This window comes from Saccopteryx bilineata, chromosome 5 (assembly GCF_036850765.1).
Source record: "Saccopteryx bilineata isolate mSacBil1 chromosome 5, mSacBil1_pri_phased_curated, whole genome shotgun sequence".
Classification (NCBI taxonomy): Eukaryota; Metazoa; Chordata; class Mammalia; order Chiroptera; family Emballonuridae; genus Saccopteryx; species Saccopteryx bilineata.
The window spans coordinates 159,382,465-159,403,786 of NC_089494.1; the positions used below are offsets into that span (position 1 = coordinate 159,382,465).

Sequence of the window (21,322 nt, forward strand, 5' to 3'; positions counted from 1 at the left end):
GAAAGAATATTTTGACTTGTTCTGTATCTTAAAATGATGGGGATCATTATAAAAATTTAAGGGTAGCTGACTCCTTCATCTGCAGCTGACCCTCCAAATAAACAAGGCTTTAAAATCCAACTCTTATTAATTTTTTCTAGATTTATTGAGATATAGTTGACTGAAACCATTGCATAAATTTAAGGGAAATTACCCCTTTCTGATTGGGAAATTATCATCATAAATATACTAGAGATAAGTTTAATTTGTTTTTCTGTTTTGGGGCTTGACATTAGAGAAGTAATTGAGTTTTTGACATTCACGGCAGATATTCTGTAGTCTTGCTAAAGGAGTTAGATGTTGGTGACAAGTATTACTGGAAAGAATGTTAGAAGCCGGCCTGACCGTGGTGGCACAGTGGATAAAGAGTTGACCTGCAATACTGAGTGAGGTCGCTGGTTCGAAACCCTGGGCTTGCCTGGTCAAGGCACATGTGGGAGTTGATGCTTCCTTCTCTCTCTCTCTCTCTCTCTCTCTCTCTCTCTTTCTCTCTCTTGCTTCTCTCTCTAAAATGAATAAATAAAGTCTTTAAAAAAAGAATGTTAGAAGCCAGGTTCTCTGGCACTGAAGCATTAGCATTAAAGAATTGGCTATACCCTGAAGGACTGAAAGTAAATGCCATGATAAATGAGTGATTCTAGCAGGGGTGGGGGATTAGGTGAGGTTAAGCAGATATCCAAAACAAATAAGGATCAATAAGAATGCCCCTAATTATATTCATGTGTTTAGGTTTCTCTAAATTTGTATTTAAAGTCTCAATACTACTTTGTAATATGTATGCTTAGCTATTTTACTGAAGACACATCTTAGCATAAAAATTGAGCCTTATCTTTCTTTTATTTCTTTCTTCTTCTTCTTTTTCAAGTGAGAGGAGGGGAGATAGAAAGACAGACTCCCAGTGCCCAGACTGGGATCCACCCAGTAACCCCCATCTGGGACCAATGCTTTGCCCAACTGGGTCCATGCTCACAGCCAAGTGTGCGAGGCAGAGGCTCCACTGAGCCATCCTCAGCACTGGGGGTCCAATGCATTCAAACCAATTGAGCCATGCTTGGGGAAGAAGGGGAAGAAGAGAGAGAGAGAGAGGAGAGAGAAGGGGGAGAGGGAGGGGTGGAGAAGCAGATGGTCGCTTCTCCTGTGTGCCCTGACCAGGAATAGAACCTGGGACATCCACATGCTGGGCCTATGCTGTACCACTGAGCCAACCAGCCAGAGCCATAGCTTTCTAGTTAATTATAACCGGTGGATTTCAGTTGGCCATACAATCGATTGTTCCAAGGCATTCCTTTTTATCGATTACCTTCTTTTTACCTTAGGAGCAGCAATTAGAATGTGGTGCTGTTTATTTTTAGTAATGCTGATCTTGAGAAGGCATGAGGTAGGAGCAGATACTGCAAAGCTACACAGTTTTGAAGCAAGTATAATTTCATGGAGAGAAAGTCTGATAGCCCGCAGCTTATCCCAATAGCTTTGTATATGTACACTTTACTTAGGTATGTCTTGATTTCCATAGAATTGGAACTGTTCTCCACCTTGGATCATAGGTTAGTCAGCACCAAGATAAGTAACAACATTTGCCTTTCCAGATGTTTCAAGTTGTTGTTTTTCAACATTGTGCTCTTCCTTTCTGTTATTTAGAAAGGAAATTAAACTTAGCATCCGTGGACCTGTGGAAGATGAGAGTGGCAGAGCTGAAACAGATACTGGACAGCTGGGGAGAGGAGTGCAGGGCCTGCGTGGAAAAAGCCGACTACGTGAATCTGATCCAAGAACTGGCGCCCAAGTATGCAGCAGCGTACCCCAAAGCAGACCTCTGACCTTGGACACCAGTGCACCGCTGATTGGAATTAGAGACAAAATGATTTTATAGCATATAGATGTGTTGGTGAAGAGTAACCAGGAATTACCGTGTTATAGTCTCATACATTTGTTTTGATATTGTACCTCAGAACTGGTTGCTTGAGTTTGTAAGCATAACTGTTAATATTAGTGGTATTTTACATTTTCAGTGTACCAAAACCTAAAAGTGCCTTTCTCATCATTTTCTTGTAAGAAGTATATCACAATCATTGACTACCTCCTAAAATTTGGAAAAGTGAACTACTGAAAAATTGATGGGTAAATTGATTCTAGAAAGGAGGAAAGTATTCACTCTGTGCACTAATATATAATTAAATAGATTAGATTAGGACAAAAGGAACAACATTTAGTGTAATAACTCCCCACTTCAACCCAAAATAATAACCTGGCATAATCAAAAGTGTTTTTTTTTAAAGTAAACTGTGTTTTCAACTACAAATCACTCTACTTTCTAGCTCTCTTTGGTATCAGAAATGGGAGGGCAGGAGGCACTACTTGAAATAGTATCTCCCATAATAAGAAAACCTACTTAAAACCTGTTTAAACCTACTTAAAGACAATAGATCAAGAATCCACTCAAGTATATGGCATAGGTGTGTGTGTGTGGGGGGGGAGCAAGAGGGTCTATCATGCCCCGGGCGCCACTGGCAGAGGGGCGCCAAATGGTCTCCAAGCAAACAAGAAAAGCGTAGTAGAAGCCTAGTTAGGGGGAAGGGAGGCGCCAATAAAGTGTCGAGCCCAGGCGCCAGTTATGTTCGCTAAGCCACTGTTCAAGTATATCCAATGTTTAGGCAGATTGTTATCAATACTCACACTGCTGAGTGATCAAAGTTCAATGTCTTTCACATGCCTTCCCATCACATAGTAGATCACTTTTTGATTAAGGATTAAAACAGAATAAGGGTACATGCAGGCAACATGGAGCTTTATGGTTCTAAGTGCTATTTTATCAGCTTTAAATTATAGAATCATTTTTGGCTCCATTTTCTGGCCACTAAGAATAAGATCCCACCAGAGAAGTGGCTGCCTGTGTGCAAGGTGGAGGTGGAGAATTACTGCAGAGCAGCCCAGCAGAACTTTCTGGGGGGATGAGACCACCTGTAACTTGATAGTGGTTCCATGGGTGAATATCACTGTCAAACTCATCTGGTAGTACAGGGAAGATCTGGGCATTTTATTGTATGGAAATTATTAGAAAATTAACTAAAATTGATTCAAAACTTCTTGTGCATTTAAAGAATTGCATACTGACTGAGAGTTCTTTTGGGGTGTGGAGGAGAAATATTCCAGACTGCAAGTATACATTGGAAGTATTATTTCCACTTTTAAATGCTGCACAGGTAAACAAAATTTTAGTTGAGCACTTGGGATGTAACCAAACTTGCCCGAGAATTAGTGGTTAGTAACTTAAAAATGAGAATAAAAAAGCTTTGGTGTCATAAACGGCCAAAGGGTTATTGCTCTTGGATTTCAGCAGCTTTTATTGTTATGTGTAAAGCACTCTACTTAATTATGAATTATATCTTTAAACTGCCCAAATTTAGTTTAGTTTTTTTTTGTTTTTTTTTTTACTTTTTATAAACTTGTTTGTTTTTCTTTCATGCATTTGAACCTGTTGAGAAAATTGTTGTTTGAAAATAGTATGTTTGATATCTCAAACTCAGGTCAGATTTTTCAGTGTCTTTTTAATTAATCAGGTTATAAATCTAGGTAATAAAAATACTGCCTAATAGGTCATCCAAATCCATAATATTTAATCTGGTTTTTCAAAAGACATTTACTCTTAGTCAGTGCTACTCAAACTTCTCAAACTGTGCATACAAATCACCTGGGTACCTTGTTAAAATGTGGTTTGGAATCAGTATGTCTGGAAGGGGCCTGAACCTCTGTATTACTAATAAACTCCAAGTGATACCCAGCCTGTTCTTCCAGGGACACTTTGAGCAGCAAGGGCTTGAGTCGTGGATCCTGTAATTGATTTATTTTTCCTTCTGCCAGTCTCAATCAGCTAGGTTTATGATAGAGCTGAATAGAACCATAATCATAAAAAAAACAAACAACAATAAAATCACAAGTATTGATTCTTTCATGTAAAAGAAAGCCCAGAGGTAGTCAGTCCAGAGTAAATATGGCAGAGTTAATTATTCAGAATTGAGCTCTGATTTTTTGCTTCAAATCCTAGAGATGGGTTCCATTCTTAACCCACTGTCCAGTTGGCTGCTAGAACTCTTTGTTCTAGGAAGGGTAAGCCATGAAAAGACCTGCCTCTGAACTGAGCAGCCTTCTTCCTCTCCTTCCTCTCCTCCTATGATCTGCTCCACCCCAACCAAAGTTCCATATCCCACTGAACACTCTGCCTATATGTCACTGACCAGAACTTAACCACATGCCAAACCCAGATGCAAGGCAGTTTGGGAAATAACATCGTTTGGTTGAGTTCCATTGCTGCCCAAATAATACCAGGAATTTTTTTTTTAATTGAGGAAGAAGGAAGAAATAATTTTTGGCCATAAGCTACCTCAGTCATACAGCATAAATCTCTCCTTCCTGTAAATCTTAGTTATAATTCCTGGTTATCATACCCTAAATAACTCTTCCCTCTCCTTGCTATTTGCTTCTTTCATAAATGTATGCCGTTATGTCTTTTTTTCTTTTTTGGTCAAGAAGTAGCTACTGCTTTTCTATTTTATTTTCATTCTAAATCTCTCTCTCTCTCTCTCTCTCTCTCTCTCTCTCTCTCTCTCGTGTGTGTGTTAATGCATTTTTGGTGAGTTTTTACCCCAATTTCATAAGCACACAAGATTTAGAAGTCAGACATTCTGACAGAAGTGACAAAACTCTGGGCTAAAAACTTTCATTGAAATGTTTGGGGCAGAAGCTTTGGTCAGTTGGCTCAGCGGTAGAGTGTTGACCTGGTATGTGGAAGTCCCAGGTTCGATTCCCAGTCAGGGCACAGAGGAGAAGCGCCCATTTGCTTCTCCACCCTTCCCCCTCTCCTTCCCCTTTGTCTCTCTCTTCCCCTCCTGCAGCCAAGACTCCATGGGAGCAAAGTTGACCCGGACACTGAGGACGGCTCCATGGCCTCTGCCTCAGGTGCTAGAAAGGCTCAGGCTGCAACAGAGTGATGCCCAAGAGGGGCAGAGCATCGCACCCTGGTAGGCATGCCGGGTGGATCCCAGTTGGGCGCATGTGGATGTCTGTCTGACTCCCTCCCCCCCTTCTAACTTCAGAAAAATACAAAAAAAAAAATGTTTGGGGCAGACATTACTCCTGATATAAATTTTAGATTTCTAAAATTCCAAGTAATGACCCTTTACTGTGCTTCCTAAGTACAAATGAGAGACTAGATATAACATTTAGAGTATAGCTTAAAAGTTCTTTATTAGAGTGTGTCTATCTGTAACCTACTGAAGGCTGTTAAATTTAGAACATCAAATTTAGCCTACTAGCTTGGCATATAAAACAAGAAAATATTAAGACTATCAGATCCCTAAAAAAGAGCAAAGCATTTTGTGATCCAGAGGCCCTGTCTGTGGGTTTCAGCAGCTCTTGGTTTCTTTTATAAGAAGATATCTGAGTTTATCCACTGACTTTCATCCAGAAGAAGTGATTTTCAGGTGCCCATTCTTCTACAATGTGTTTGAAATAAAATAATTTCAACAAGAGAGAAATAGAAAACAGAATGAGTAGTATGTACTACTATGTTTTCTGTTTGTTTTAGGTATGATTTTTAATGACAAAAATTGTGAGAATTTGGGATTGTGCAGGCCACCCCAGTGCTGAATTTCTAAAGCTCACCAGGATTTAAATTAAAATTTTAGTGTGTGAGACTGATAAATTAAAATTTTTAATGTAGTAGTTGGCAGAAGTAACGTTGTTAGCTGTCAGTGGAGTGGATCGGTTTTAAGGCAGTATTTTTTAAGAGCTCTTTAGATGATTTCCCTACAAATCTGTCCTAGGTGCTTTCCATATGCCTAATTCCCTCAGCTCTTGGTGTGTGAAGCTCAACCTGTAAATTCGGTTCTTTCAAAGTTTCATGGTTGACCCTGAAAGTTAGCACACCTGGTCGGACAAGTTGTGTGTTTTCTGTGAATGTATACTGCTTATTCAGATACTGTAGATTAGCTGAATTATACTGTATAAGAGATGGGTTAACCAGCACTTAGAACAACAACAATAACAAAAAAGAACGCATAAGACAGAGAATAGAAATCCACAGTCCATTACCAAAATACTGGGAGCTGGGTATTCTTAGAACTCATAATTTATTTTCAGATTCTGGAAAAATACTATGATGCATACACTAAATATTTTATAATCCCCTAGGAGCTTGGGGCAGCACCCTGTAACACCCTTCCATAAATCCAGAAGAAGTCAGGTCAAGCTTTGCTTGTCAAGTCAATTACAAACAAGAAACTTTTTATTTTCAGAGCTTTTCAGATTTCTGAATCTTGGATGAGAGATTGTGGCACTGTAATTCTGTGGTGACCCCAATTTGGCTGTTACCAGTCATTAAGACATTGAACTTTCTTTTTTTCTACCTCCCATGGACTAGTCTCCTGCAGAAAGAGCTTCTTTCTCCTAGAAAGGAGTTGAAAAGCAGCTGGGGAACTCAGGTAATTAGGACTCTAGGTGCCTTGCTTCTTTCTTTGGCCACATGCCTTCCCTGAGCATAGTTCAGGGTAAACGTTCAAGACTCACCAAGAAAACGTGCTCACCATGTCGTCTTCCTTTCAAACAGGTGGGTCACCTGTGGTTTTGCCTCTTCAGGTCACAATAACCATGTAGCAGAAAGGAGTAGCTGCTCCTCCTTCCTGCAACTACCACCCTGGAGACTTTCCTCTCATCAGCCTGAAAGTCGGTTCAGCCTTTGCAACCAACTGTCTGATAGTCACTGTAGCTGCACTGTTTACAGGAGCTGCAGAAGACGTTACTGTTTACAGGGCTCTTGCCTTTTTTCCTTTTGAATTTTTTAAAACCTATTTTGGAAAGAACAGATCAAATGTTGGTGCTTTAGTGGTAGAGCAGCTGTAAATACTTTCTGAGGGATCTTGGGCTGTGCAATTTTTAGCAGACAGTGAACTTGCTCACCTGATAGTTATTATCTAAGAATACGCGTCTATCCCAGAAATTTGATGTTCTCTCATTTCCGTGTCTTCCACTGTCCACCAAATATAGTACTTCTCATATATCTCTATTCCTCCTCAGTCCCAAATTAACACGTTCCTTGTTTCTTTCACAAAGGAGTCTGGAATTTTCTCCTTTCCAAATTATATTCATATGTATATGTTTTTTGCCTCTCCAGAAAGTTCCGAGTTACAGCTCCTTAACGTTAGGCTATAAGTGCTCAAAAGTCTGGTTCAGACCCATTTTCAAATGACCTTTGCAGTCTCCTTTGTTTTCTCTGATATAATTTATTGGTAGTTGCCAAAAGTTTCATTCTATTGGAAAAATCTTATTAGTGTAATAGCATCTTGAACATACAAAGATAGAAGTAGAAATAATAAGACAGAAAGAGCACTGAACTGGAATTTTAGTCTGAGGTGCTATATGAGAAGGGTCATTTAATTTTTCTAATCTTTAGTTTTTCCTCTTAGAATGTTTACTAATAATATCTACTTAATTGAGTTATTGTGAAGATTAAATGGAAAAAATATAAGTAAAATATGTAACAGAGTGCCTATCTCAGGGTAGATACCTTAATAGATATTTTTTGAATCTGAGTGCCACTTTTTAAGATTTCATTTATTGTCACAGTGTTCTACATGAAAGCATGTTATTGGCCCATTTTATAGATGAGGAAGTGAGGCAGAGGCGACATTTAGTGACTTGGTCACCAAAGCTTGGAAATAAATTCAAGTCACCTGACTTCTGGATTGGATATAATTTTTTGCTTGAGAAGTTCAAGGGTGAGTGAGATTGCTAAATCAAGCAATTAAGACTTTAAAGTGATTTTTTAGTGGAAATCTGGCACATCCACACCTTGTGCCTCTGAGTTCTTAATGGGATTAAAAGAAATAGCCAAAATAAATTGTTCTGAAGTGATTGGAATTCAATAGGTAATGAATATAATGTGTTCTGAAATGGCACCTGTGATCAGTAGTGGGTTCTTTTATTTGGGATGACTCAGTATTTCTGGAGTCTTTAATTCTACACCTCCATGGGGTTATTGTGTCATGTGAGATGCAAGAGAATTTAGGTCAACTGTCTTGTCCAACAACAAGTATGATGAATATGTTCAGTGATCTTTTTATTGCAGCCACATCGATCAGCTCTCCGGAAGTGCCTGGGAAATTTACTCATCAGCATATGTGTCTAGAATGCCTATTAAAACTCTTGAAACTCATCTATCTCAGGTGAAACAGTTTGTGAGTTGGGCTTTATTTGAGCTAGTTAGACTATTAGTAATTTCCCCATTTATTTTTTTTCCTATTAGGCAAAAAAGATAATATAATGTCATTCTCTATTAGTCTATTTTGAAGAGTTGCTTTTCATTTGTTTAAATTGTTAGAAAATATAATGGTTGACTTTTCCCTGTTTTCATAGTAGTATCAATTATTTTTATCTATCTTATTTATTAGGACATACTCTAAATTATATAGTTCTCTTCTAGAGGAAGGGGAAAATATATAATATATTGCTTGGGAAAGTCAATGAGTATCTATGGATGTGGTTTGGTTTAAAAGCTTACTTATATGTTAATTTTAAACATAAGCCTTCATGAGTAAATACTATATTAAAAAGCAAAAGCCACTTACAAGCTTTTAATAATAATCACTGTAGTTATCTCAAATTCAGTTTTTCCCTAGCTACAAGAATGATGATTTGATGATTTAATGTTTTTAAAGTGACCATCACGTGTGGTTTGGGTTGAGGGATGATTGGGGCAATGGCATTTATAAACTTTTTATTCCTAAGATCTTGACTCTCTGATCAGTGTGTCACTTCCTAGGAAATGGAAACAGGCAGAAAGGACTACTAGAATATTCTTTCTCTTAGCTTCATTGGCCCCAATGTACAAAACGAAAAGCCTAACAAAAATAACCACCCGCAGGCTTACCTTTGGCATACGCACATAAGTCATGCCTTGTATTTCTAGTGATTCCCAGGTGACTTGGGGGTCAGTTTTGCAAGGCTTCGAATTCTTGTCCTGGCCCAACCTCTGCTCCTACTGTGCTTAACATCTCCCTAGCTGTTGGCAGAGTGATGGTCCCATGTGCTTTAGGAAGCCTATGTTCTTTCATAGATGCCTCTCCCTCTTTCATCTTCTAGTTATAGAATGACTTGTACAGAGAAATTTTGTTATTCCCAAGGAGTATACCAAGGGAGAAACTGTTCTTTAGCAAACGCAGCAGACAAAATTGCTTCCTCTAAGTTTTTACTGATTATGAATGTGCCTGAATCATTTCACATGTGCATGCTTTCTGTAACATGGGTCACAGATATAGAACAAGAAAGGAAATTGTGATGCCCATTCTAAGTCAAATGACCAAAAGTCCTCCTAAGTTAAAATATAATTTTAAAAGAGAATAGACTGTTAGAAAGAAATAAGACACCTTGAAAATTTGCTAGTTGCATTGCCAGAGAGTAAGCACATGGAAAATTTAGGCCCTGTGTAAAGTTCTTAAGGATTTTGTCCATTGGTACCAACTTTACCTTGAATGTATCTTTGGAATACTTCAGTAACCCAAGTCTGAAGACGTTTTTTCCTCCTATGACATGCAGTCATTCACATGAGGATTTTAAGTACATGATCTTATCTAGTAGTAAAAGTTGAAAAAGAAAATGCATGCTTTAATAAATTTTATGTAACAACTTAAATATCTTCAAATGGGGAATCGGTTTAAAAATGAAAGAATATCAAAATAAGGGAATTCTATGCAATAATTAAAAGGCTGAGATAGATTTCTCTCTACTGATGTGGAAAGATAATTAAGATATATTAAATGAAAAGAGAAAGGTGCAAAAGAGTTTGTATAGTGTGATCCCATTTTTTTTTAAACAGCAAAAACAAAAACAACAACATTCCTGTGTATAGCCATAAGCATAGAAAAAAATCTCAAATTATGTCTCTCTCTTTTTCCTCCTCCTATTTACTTTTGTTAAAAGTCAGTGTTGAATTTTATCATGTACTTTTTGGGGCGTTACTTTTACTTTGAAATAATTTAAAACTTCCAGAAAATTTTCAGTTTCAAGAATAATACATAAAAGTCCTATAGACGTTTCATAAGAGTAACCAATTGTTATTACTTTTCCATATTTTCCATTTCTCTCTCTACATATTTACGCATATTTTTTCCTTGAGCATTTGAAATTAAATTGCAAAGGTGTGATCTACCATTACTTCTAAATAACACAATGTGTATTTCCTTAAAATAAGAACACTCCTTACATAGTCACAGAATCCCATCAACATCAGAAGAGGATTTAATGGAGGGCGTCCTGGGCCCCGACTTCTGAAGGGCGCTGCAAAACCCCAACTTTACACTTTTTTCTAATGACACCAAGTTTGGTTTCATATGTGCAATTTTAACATTAATAGTACATAATAATGTTTGTTTATTTAAGAATATGGTTAACATGTACTTTTATTTTCCCTGTCTCTCTCTCTTTTTAAGAGGCCCAATATTTTCTTCTGCTCCTGGGGCCTCAACCAACCTTAATCTGCCTCTGATACTGTACTATTTTCAAATAGAAAGATTCCTCACTCAAATTTTACCAGTTGTCTTAACGATGCCCTTTATATTTCCAGAACTGAACACTGGCATGTCTCCGTAGTTGTCTTCAATCTGGACAAGTTATTTAGTCTTTATCTTTCATGACCTTGATATTTTTGAAGTGTACACACAAATTACTTTGAAGGATGTCCCTCAGTTTAGGGTTGTCTAATGTTTTGTAATGATCAGATTCAGATACATTCTGGGAAGATTAAAAAAATGATGGTGTGTTCTTTTAAGTATATGTCATCAGAAGGTACATGATGTGAATTTTATTTATTACTAGTGATGTTGACTTTTATTATTTGGTTAAGATGGTGTCTTTCAGGTTTTTCCACAATAAATTAATAAGTACTTTATAATAGAATATTAATAAGTATTGGTAAGTATTCATTACGATGTTGATATTTTGTGGGGAGATAGTTTAAGACTGTGTAAATATCAGGTTCCCCATTATACCTCTATGCATTAATTTTGGCTTCCAGAGATGCTTCTTAACCTGACCCAATTTTTAAGATGGTTGATAATTATATAATGCTACTTTTCCCTCTATACTTATTAGTTGGTATTCTACTCTAAAGTAGAGTCTTCACTTCTTATTTATTTATATCAGTATGAATTCCTGTTTTATTAAATGAGTTTTAATTCATTACCAGCAGTGTTTCCTTTGATGCTCAAACTGGCCCAGATTGGGCCAGTAGGAACTTTTTAAAAATCCTGTCCCCATCATTCTTTGAGAGCTTCCATATTTCCTATCACCAGAAACTCCAGGCTCATCTGATATTTTCCTTGCTCCAGCCTTGGAATCAGCCTTTCTTCAAGGAGAGCTAGTTTCTTTTAGTTGAGAATAATATTTAGAATTCAAGATTTAGGTGTTAAAATTGCTCAGTGCTACCAGGGGTCTACCTTCCCAGTGGGTAGAGCTACATACACACATACATATATTATCTAGATCTATATCTGCATATTTTGGAAAACCTATGTTTGTGCCAATGCCTCCGATTGCAATCCAACATCATACGAGTTATTCTAGTCTTCACTCTTCCATATGTGTACCACCCTTCTTCCACAGTGAGAAGCCTGGCTCCCATTATTTTCAATGTATTTGATTAATTCTTATGGATACAACCAATCTCCCATTCATGATGGCTGTCTTCTTAGCTCCAGTGCTTCAGCTCACATTGTCCAGTGCAGGTGAAGACTCAAGAGATTCCCCTAGCTCTGGTGGTGTGCCAGCTGAGAGTTCCACACCTATATTGTTTTGCATGAACATTGACAGTTTTACTGAGGGTCTATAATCAAATGGTTAACTGAGAGATCTCTACAGACAGAATGTCAGGTTTACATGAAAACTATGCCATTGCTAGCTGTGTGATCTTTGGTGAACTAGTTCACTTCTTCTTATCTGTAAGATTCCTTTCTTCAAAGAGAGGCCACAAGCAGGAGAAAGCAGGCCACCTTGATACTTCTTACTGATATGAGTATAGTCCTGAGTCTCAGAATAAAGGATTCTGCCTTTTCTGTCAAGTAACCATTGATTGAAGACTGAGCAGCAGCCTCCAGGCCACTGGAGGGGGTGGACAGTATGAGAAGGCTTCAGGGTAGTGAGTGGCAGTACCAGCCATCTGGGAGGGAAGCCTCAAAAAGGGACTTGTCTATGACATCAGCTCACTTGAGATAGCTATAACCTAGTGAAGAATGATATTGTAAGTTCAAGACCTTGGTTTTTTATTTGCAAAGTGAGGATGGTGATGAAGGCTTTCTATTCCTTACAAGATTGTTGTGTGAGGGTCAAACCAGCTAATGTTCCCCAGTGCATGAAATGGGAGGTGTTTAAAGAACCTTTTCCTTCTCCTAGACCTACCCCTTTTCAAAAGGAAAACATATGCACTGTATAATAGTTAGAAAATGCAAATAAACAAAAATAAGATAATAGCTATCACTGGTAATTCCATCAGGTAAAGAAAACTCTTTACCTTTGAGAATAGGTCCTTCCAGTCTTATCTCTATGCATAGCAAGTGTACGGCACTAACATTATGGAGTTTCCACTCCCTTCTCTTCTTCCTGTGCAGGGTGAAGAGCAGGTCCCCTGTGGGAACCACTCCCTGATTCTTCTGAGCCTCACTGGCTGGACCCAGCAGTACGACATCCCCACAAATCAGTCAGCAAGCATGCCAGGGTGTAACTGATACCTTGTGGACAATGCACTCCTCCTGGTGGGCACCTCTGTCTTGGCAGCTCCTTCCTTCCCAGGTGCAGAACGCCAAGGAGCAGGTATCCTCACTCTTCCACTATAATGAGTCACCTACTGTGGAAGCTGGCTGCAGTCCCGGTTCCAGGGCAAACAGCAGTGCAGGCCTTTTCTATTCAAGGACTACTGCACTGAAGCTTCTCTGTGCTGAGGTGTATTGGGAGCAAATAAGGCTCTAGAATAAATTCAGAGCATGTGGAGGATCATTGCTTTAAGAGATATGCACACAATGACTCCTGGACTCATCCCTCCTGTCCTGCCTTTGATGTTGGAATCAGTTCATCTGGCTGGTCCATTGACTCTATGCTCGGTCATTTTGTAAATATTTTCTCAAAGATTACATAACACCATATTGATGCCAGGGGAGGAAAAAGGAAAGAAGAATATGTAAGAGTTAGCTTTTATTTTTCTGGGAATTTTTACCATATAACCAAGGAAAGGATGCTAGTCTGAGTTCAAGTTAGCTTTGCAGCCCTTTGAGTATTTTCTCTAAGGACCCACTGATCTTCCCATTACTTATGTCTCACCATAAAAGCTCACTAGTCTAGGGCCTTGTTCTAGGGCACTGCCATTTTTATATTTTCACTCATTTAATAAACATATTGGTATATGCTAGGTGTTCTGCCAATTTTTTCCCCTTCAATATCTATTAGTGGTCTGACCTTTAACCCTTAGAGATTTGATAATTTTGTGTCTGGAGAGTTTTATCACACACACACACACACACACACAAAATTTCTGATTAAAACATAACTTTTCAGCTATTTCGGCAAATGCATTGCTCTGCATTAGTTGATACAAACTCTGTGTGAAGTACAGATGGAGGAAAGAAACACATGAAGGGAGGTGGTAATAAGGAATAAGGAGGAATTAAAGCCACATATCATCTCAGCACGTTTATTCAGTTTGCTGCTTTCATCATTTAGCAGGTATTTGGTTATAGCTCATTTCTTTGCTTTATTGAAATCTATCATTCCTGCCTCATATAATTTTTTCCCTTCTCACCAAGCTTAGAAATATTATAATCAATGTTTTGCATATATCCTTTTTTAAGTTTAATTTTTTAAATTAAGTGAGAGGCGGGGACACCGGGATACAGAAAGACAGACAGACTCCTGCATGTGCCCCAACTAGGATCCACCACCGCCCCACAAGGGGGTGATGCTCTGCCCATCTGGGGCCGCTGCTCCATTGCTGGGAACTGAAGCTATTTCAGTGCCTGAGGTGAGACCATGGAGCTACCTTCAGCACCCAGGGCCAAATTGCTTGAACCATTTGAGCCATGACTGCAAGAGGGGGAGAGAGATCGAGAGAGAGAGAAAGGGGAGAGGAAGAGGAGGAAAAGTAGATGGTTGCTTCTGCTGTGTGCCCTGACTGAGAATCGAACCTGGGACTTCCACACACCCATCTGATGCTCTTCCACTGAGTCAACTGGCCAGGGCTGCATATATTCTTAATTCCTTTGATCCTGCCTAGTACTTTCCTGGCAAACCCTGATGAAATTGAACTCTGGCTGGCTCTGCCCTGCACCTGAGTTACTGAATGTGGCTTGAGAAGGGCTTCTTCTACTTTGTGAGAAAAGTATTTCACATCTGTATTTTCCAGAAGTTGCAGAACCTTCTCACTGGTCCTCCCTTTTCAGATGATGTCCTTGATTCCAACTGAGAAAATAGACATGAATAGTGAAGAGGACATCCTTGACTTTATCCACAAATCTAACAACCTTCTTGCCTTTGGACTCCGACATTTTGTTTTCTCTTTTGTTATGAATGATGAACAGTCCATGCTCATCCTGTCTCACCTACTTGGGTACTTGGTTCCTATACCCTTCTCTCTGTTACATCTTCTGGTACCTTCCTCTTTTGGGTCATTTCCATTAACACTCATGTATGCTGGTTTTACTTAAAAAGTTATTAGTTGTGATGAAATTCACATAACATAAAATTTACCATTTGATATGGGCTGAATTCTGTTCCCCAAATCCATACATTGAAGCTCCAACCCCCAGGATCTCAATGTGACTGTATTTGAAGAAAGGGCCTTTAAAGAAACAATTTGGAGGGACGATAGATGGTAATGGATGGGGACTAGAACTGGGGTGGTGAATACACAGTGCAGTGTACAGATAATATGTTATGAAGTTGTACACCTGAAACCTGTATGATTTTATTAACTAATATCACTCCAATAAATTCAATAAAAAATTTAAAAAGGAAAACAAAAAAAAGAAATAATTAAGTCAATACAAAGTCATTAGGATGGGCTCTAATCCGGTCTGATTGGCATTCTTGTGAGAAAAGGAAGCAAGGGCACAAATACACTTGGAGAGACGATGATGTAAACGTAACAGAGAAGTGGCCATCAACCAAGAAGAGAGGTCTCAGAGGGAAACAAACATGCTGCCACTTGGATCTTGGACTCTAGCCTCCAGAATCATGAGAAAATAAATGTCTTGTTCAAGCTGCTTAGTCTGTGGTATTTTGTAATGGCAGCCCTAGCAAACTGATAAACTACTGGAACCATTTTTCAGTGCTTAGGTCAGTGGCATTCAGAACATTCACACAGTTGTGCAACCATCACCATTCTCGATCTCCAGAACACTTTTCATCTTGAAAAGAGTTACCATTAAATAATTATTAAATAAATTAATTAAATAATTTATTTACCATTAAATAATTATTGCCTATTTTCCCTGGAAATCACCATTCTGCTTTTTATCTCTATAAATTTGATTACTCTTGATATCTCATCTGAGTGGAATAACAGTATTAGTCTTTTTGTGACCAGCTTAGCGTAAGATCCTTAAGGTTCATCCATGTGGTAGTAGTATGTGTCAGAATTTCCTTCCTTTCTAAGGCTGAAGAATATTCTATCGTATGGATATACTATATTTTGTTTATCCATTCATCCCTTGATGTACACTTAGGTTGCTCCCATCTTTAATTGTTGAAAATAATGCTGCTATAAACATGGGTGTACAAATATCTCTTCAAGTTCTACTTTCAATTCTTTGGGATATATACCAAAGTCAAAGTGGTAGATCATCTGGTAGTTCTATTTTTAATTTTTTGAACAACTGCCATATTGTTTTTCATTGTTTCTGCACCATTTTACTTTCTCACCAATAGTGTACAAGGATTCCAGTTTTTCCACATCCTCACCAACACTTTTGTTCTCTGTTTTGTTCTGATATACATATATGTATATATATATAAATTCAATAAAAAGTTTAAAATATAAAACAGCAAAAAGAAATGTCAGTACAAGGTCATTAGGATGGGCTCTAATCTAGTCTGATTAGTGTTCTTGTGAGAAGAGGAAACAAAGGCACAAATATGCTTGGAGACAAGAAGATGTAAACATAACAGAGAAGAATTATATATATATTATATATATATCATTATATGTAATTATGCCTAATGATATATATTATATATATATAATATATATCATTGCCATCCTAATGGGTGTGGGATGATTTGCATTTCCTTAATGATTAGTGGTTTTGAGAGTCATCTTTTCACGGGCTTGTTGGTCATTTGCATATTTCTTTGAGAAATGTACCATATTTCCCCACATATAAGATGCTTCCATGCATAAGACACACCTTAATTTGGGAGCCCAAAATTTGAAAAAAAAGTATTATATAAAGTTATTGAACTCAAGTTTTATTCATCATAAAATTTATACAACTCCTCATCACTGTCAAAACTCCCATCCATTAAAGAAGATGTGGCACATATACACTATGGAATACTACTCAGCCATAAGAAATGATGACATCGGAACATTTACAGCAAAATGGTGGGATCTTGATAACATGATACGAAGCGAAATAAGTAAATCAGAAAAAACCAGGAACTGTATTATTCCATACGTAGGTGGGACATAATACTGAAACTAAGAGACATTGACAAGAGTGTGGTGGTTACGGGGGGGAGGGGGGAATGGGAGAGGGATAGGGGGTGGGGAGGGGCACAAAGAAAACAAGATAGAAGGTGACAGAGGACAATCTGACTTTGGGTGGTGGGTATGCAACATAATTGAACGACAAGATAACCTGGACTTGTTATCTTTGAATATATGTATCCTGATTTATTGATGTCACCCCATTAAAAAAATAAAATTATAAAAAAAAAACAAAACTCCCATCCATTAGCTTGTCCCTCATCTGTGTCTGATGACGAATCACTGTCTTCATATATTACCTCATCCTCAGTTCTATCTATGGCATTTGTAATGCCTCAACCACTGTATAAGATGCACCCAGTTTTTAGACCCCAATTTTTTTTTAAAGATGGGTCTTATACATGGGGAAATATGGTATATTCATGTCTTTTGCTCAATTTTTAAATTGGGTTTTTGTTTTTTGTTGAGTTGCTACACAAATCTGCTGCTTTATCTCCCACCAAAACACAAACAAACAAGCAAACAAAAATCCCCAATCACCAGCTATTGTCTCATATTTCTGTTTCCTTTAATAAAAAAAAGTCTTAGAAGAATTATCTCTACCTCTTTACTTTCACTTTCCTATACTACAGTGGGTCCGTAAAGTCATGGTACACTTTTGAGCAGTCACAGGAAAACAACAAAAGATGATAGAAATGTGAAATCTGCACCAAATAAAAGGAAAACTCTCCCAGTTTCATACCTATTCAGTGCAGTTCGATGTGGGCTCACGCACAGATTTTTTAGGGCTCCTTAGGTAGCTATCCTGTATAGCCTCTACAGACTCATCACTGACTGATGGCCTACCAGAACGGGGTTTCTCCACCAAACTGCCAGTTTCCTTCAACTGCTTATCCCACCGAGTAATGTTATTCCTATGTGGTGGCGCTTCGTTATAAAAGTGCTGATATTCACATTGCACTTTGGTCATGGATTCAAATTTAGCGAGCCACAGAACACACTGAACTTTCCTCTGTATCTTCCACATCTCAACTGGCATGGCCGTGGGCTGCTCCGCTATATACACAGTGTTACGTCATCATCTGCTCAAGCGCACATGCTGCCACATCATCTTACAGAAACTGGAGGGTTTTTCTTTTATTTGGTGCAGATTTCACATTTCTATCTTTTTTTGTTGCTTTCCTGTGACCGGTCAAAAGTGCACCATGGAGTGACGTCACGGAAATGGCGCCATGAGAAGCGCATCCGACAACTCTCCCCTAAATCACAACAAATTTATCAACTAGAAACAGAAAAATTTATCCTCGGAGCATTCCGGAGTTCCACACAAACTGAAAGCAAAAGGACTGTTATCACTTGAATCTGAGAGACGAGGGTGTGGAGGAAGCTACCGCAGCAGCGACGCTCATTCAAGCCACGAGGGAGTGCGCCTGCGGTGAGTCAGCCCATATACTTGGGAACCGCGAGCCGCCACCGCGAGCTGCCGCGAGCCCCCGTGAGCCGCCGCCTCGAGCAGCCACAGTGAACCGCCACCGCGAGCGGCCGCCACGAGCCGCCGCGCCCGCTCCCGGTCCGGTTGAGCACCGCTGACGTTCCCAGCGGCCCGCACACTGCGAGTGGGGGTCGCCGGCCACCAGTGCCCGGAGCGCCCCATTTGCGCGCGTGCCTTGGGCATTCCACGCGCCCAGGACGCCCTGCTGGCCCGCACACCCAGGGGGCTCCATTATCCTGCGCCTGGTGCGGTCCAGCCGCCAGCGGCGGGGCCAGCGGGAGAGGCTTGGGAGATTCTCTCCGTGGGCGGGGCACCTCACCCAGCCATTCAAGCTAACAATCAAGCGTTGGGGGAGGGGCGCGCGCAGGCAGCCTAAAATACCTTCGGAAGCACAGCTGCGACCCAATCACTGAAATTAGCTTAACCCATAAAATCTGCGCACCCTCGGTTCTAATTGATAAGATCTCTCTCAGTTCAGCGATCCAAGACAAGAGGCGTGATATTTTTTAGTGCCTCTCGCTAAAGGGGCGGGGGCAACTTCTGATTGATAGAGCCTCCATATTCAGGGATAAACGCTAACAAGAAGGACTTGGCAGATAATAAGGTCTATACTACACTAGTCGTAAGCAGAGACTAGTGCCTCTTCTTCCCTGCAAAAACAGGCTACAGAGTGTGGAAAGCCTGGGTTGAGAGGTCCAACTAAATGATAGGCGCTGAACAGTCACCTTGACAACCATTGACTCCCACCCCCGCCTGATTACACTGGAGGCCCTGACTCTCAGAGCCTTTCCCAAAGCCTTGCACTGAGTGGGGATAGAGTGGGGATTTCCCAGCTCTTTGAGCCTCTTACTCCCCAGGCAGAAGCAGTTGCAGCCTTATAGCTGGATCACCAGGCTGCTAATTCAGAAAGGGGGGACTAGGAGAGAGAATCCAGGAAAGCAAACTCTCTCATCGTTGGACCCTGCAAACGCCAACAAGCCTTTACTTCCAGCAAGACTAAAGCCAATTATATGACATTGCCATAGAATCCCATCAACTGCAAATCCCTACCTAAGAGTGACACAGGGGCAGAGCCTGGGGTACAGAGTCACCGACTAGGAAGAGGGAGAGAAAAGAAAAAGGAAGAAGTTAACCTCTCAAAATCAAGAAAAACCCACAGACTTTACAACTTGATCCACTAATTTTTTTTTTTTTTGTTGTTGTTGTTTGTTTCTTCTATCTTTTTGCCTTTATTTCCTCCACCTCGGTCCTTCTATTCTCTGCCCATCTTATGCTTCCCCTTTCTTGAACTACACTACCCATGAGTGTTGCATTTTATTTTTCTTCTTCATCCTCACACTCCTTTAAGGTTATACTCCAAAACACTTAACTCTCACTCTCTCCTCTTTTGTTTTGTTTTTTTGTTTTTTTTTTGTCTTGCTTTATTTTGTTTTTTTCTCCTCCTATTTTATTTCTTCCTTCGTTTTTCTCTTTTTCTTATTTTTTTCTTTCTATTCGTTTTTTCTTTTCTCATTTTACTTTCCTCCCATATAATCCTCAATCACGAACAAATTAGTTAATTTGGGACTCAAGGCTTTTTTTTGGCTTTATTTCTCTTTTTTGCTTTTGTTTTTATTTTTTTTTCTCTTGTTTGATTATTTTTGTGGCATTTTGGGTCCTCCCAACCCAAGGGCTCCATTGTATTTAGTCTTCGCTCCACTTAATACAACAGATTTTTACTTATTATTTTTATTTTTTCTTCTTTATTATTCTTTTTTGGTCCTTTTTTCTGATTCCCTCTTATCCCTCTCATTATATCTCTTAGTTGACCATCACTTACAAGCAAATCATCTTATGCTTGTCTAAGATTTTCTTCCTTTTTTTTTTTTTGCATTTAGTAGGTCCCTACTCCCTTTTTTTGCCCCTTGAACTCTTCATCCCAAATCAGGCCCTCCATTATAGGCATGATATTTCCCTGAGGAGGGGAGAGGAGGGAAAGAGAAGAGAGAAAAAAAGAGAAAAATAATAAATTATTACTGTTTTTTTTTGTGGGGTGTTTTACCCTTTTTTTTTCTTTTTACTCTTTATTAATTCTAATTAGAGCTATCAATAAGACCACCCTCAGATGCCGATAAGAAAGAGGAAATCGAATATTATGGATACAAAAGAAAGAGAGGTAACACAAATAGATGTGGAAAAATCTATGGAGAAAAGACTTAACATATTGGAAGCCTTGGAGCTAAATGACAGAGAATTTAAAATAGAAATCTTAAAAATACTCAGAGATATACAAGAAAACACAGAAAGGCAATATAGGGAGATCAGAAAACAACTCAATGAACACAAAGAATATATTACCAAGGAAATTGAAACTATAAAAACAAATCAAACAGAAATGAAAAACTCAATTCACGAGCTGAAAAACGAGGTAACAAGCTTAGCTAACAGAACAGCCCAGATTGAAGATAGGATTAGTGAAATAGAAGACAAACAACTTGAGGCACAACAGAGAGAAGAAGAAAGAGACTCAAAAATAATAAAAAATGAGAAAGCCCTACAGGAATTGTCTGACTCCATCAGAAAGAATAACATAAGAATAATAGGTATATCAGAGGGAGAAGAGAAAGAAAATGGAATGGAGAATATACTCAAACAAATAATAGACGAGAACTTCCCAAGCCTGTGGAAGGAACTAAAGCCTCAAATTCAAGAAGCAAACAGAACACCAAGTTTTCTTAACCCCAACAAACCCACTCCAAGGCACATCATAATAAAGATGACACAAACCAATGACAAAGAAAAAATTCTCAAGGCAGCCAGGGAAAAGAAGAGTACAACATACAAAGGAAGGCCTATTAGATTATCATCAGATTTCTCAGCAGAAACTCTACAAGCTAGAAGAGAGTGGACCCCAATATTTAAAGCCCTGAAAGAGAGGAACTTTCAGCCAAGAATACTATACCCATCAAAGCTATCCTTCAAGTATGAAGGAGATATAAAAACATTCACAGATACAGAAAAGATGAGAGAATTTATCAACAGAAAGCCCCCACTCCAGGAAATACTAAGGGGGG

General features: G+C 39.0%; 1 protein-coding gene across 1 annotated transcript in view; it reads left to right on the forward strand.

Annotated features, from left to right (window-relative positions):
• CDNF (cerebral dopamine neurotrophic factor) overlaps positions 1 to 8,427 on the forward strand; it is a 32,144-nt gene extending 23,717 nt beyond the window's left edge. Inside the window, exon 4 of the mRNA XM_066279628.1 lies at positions 1,678 to 8,427. Coding sequence (XP_066135725.1) covers positions 1,678 to 1,856 — 179 coding nt within the window. The 3' untranslated portion in view covers positions 1,857 to 8,427. The remainder of the gene's footprint in view (positions 1 to 1,677) is intronic.
• Positions 8,428 to 21,322: the final 12,895 nt, after the last annotated feature.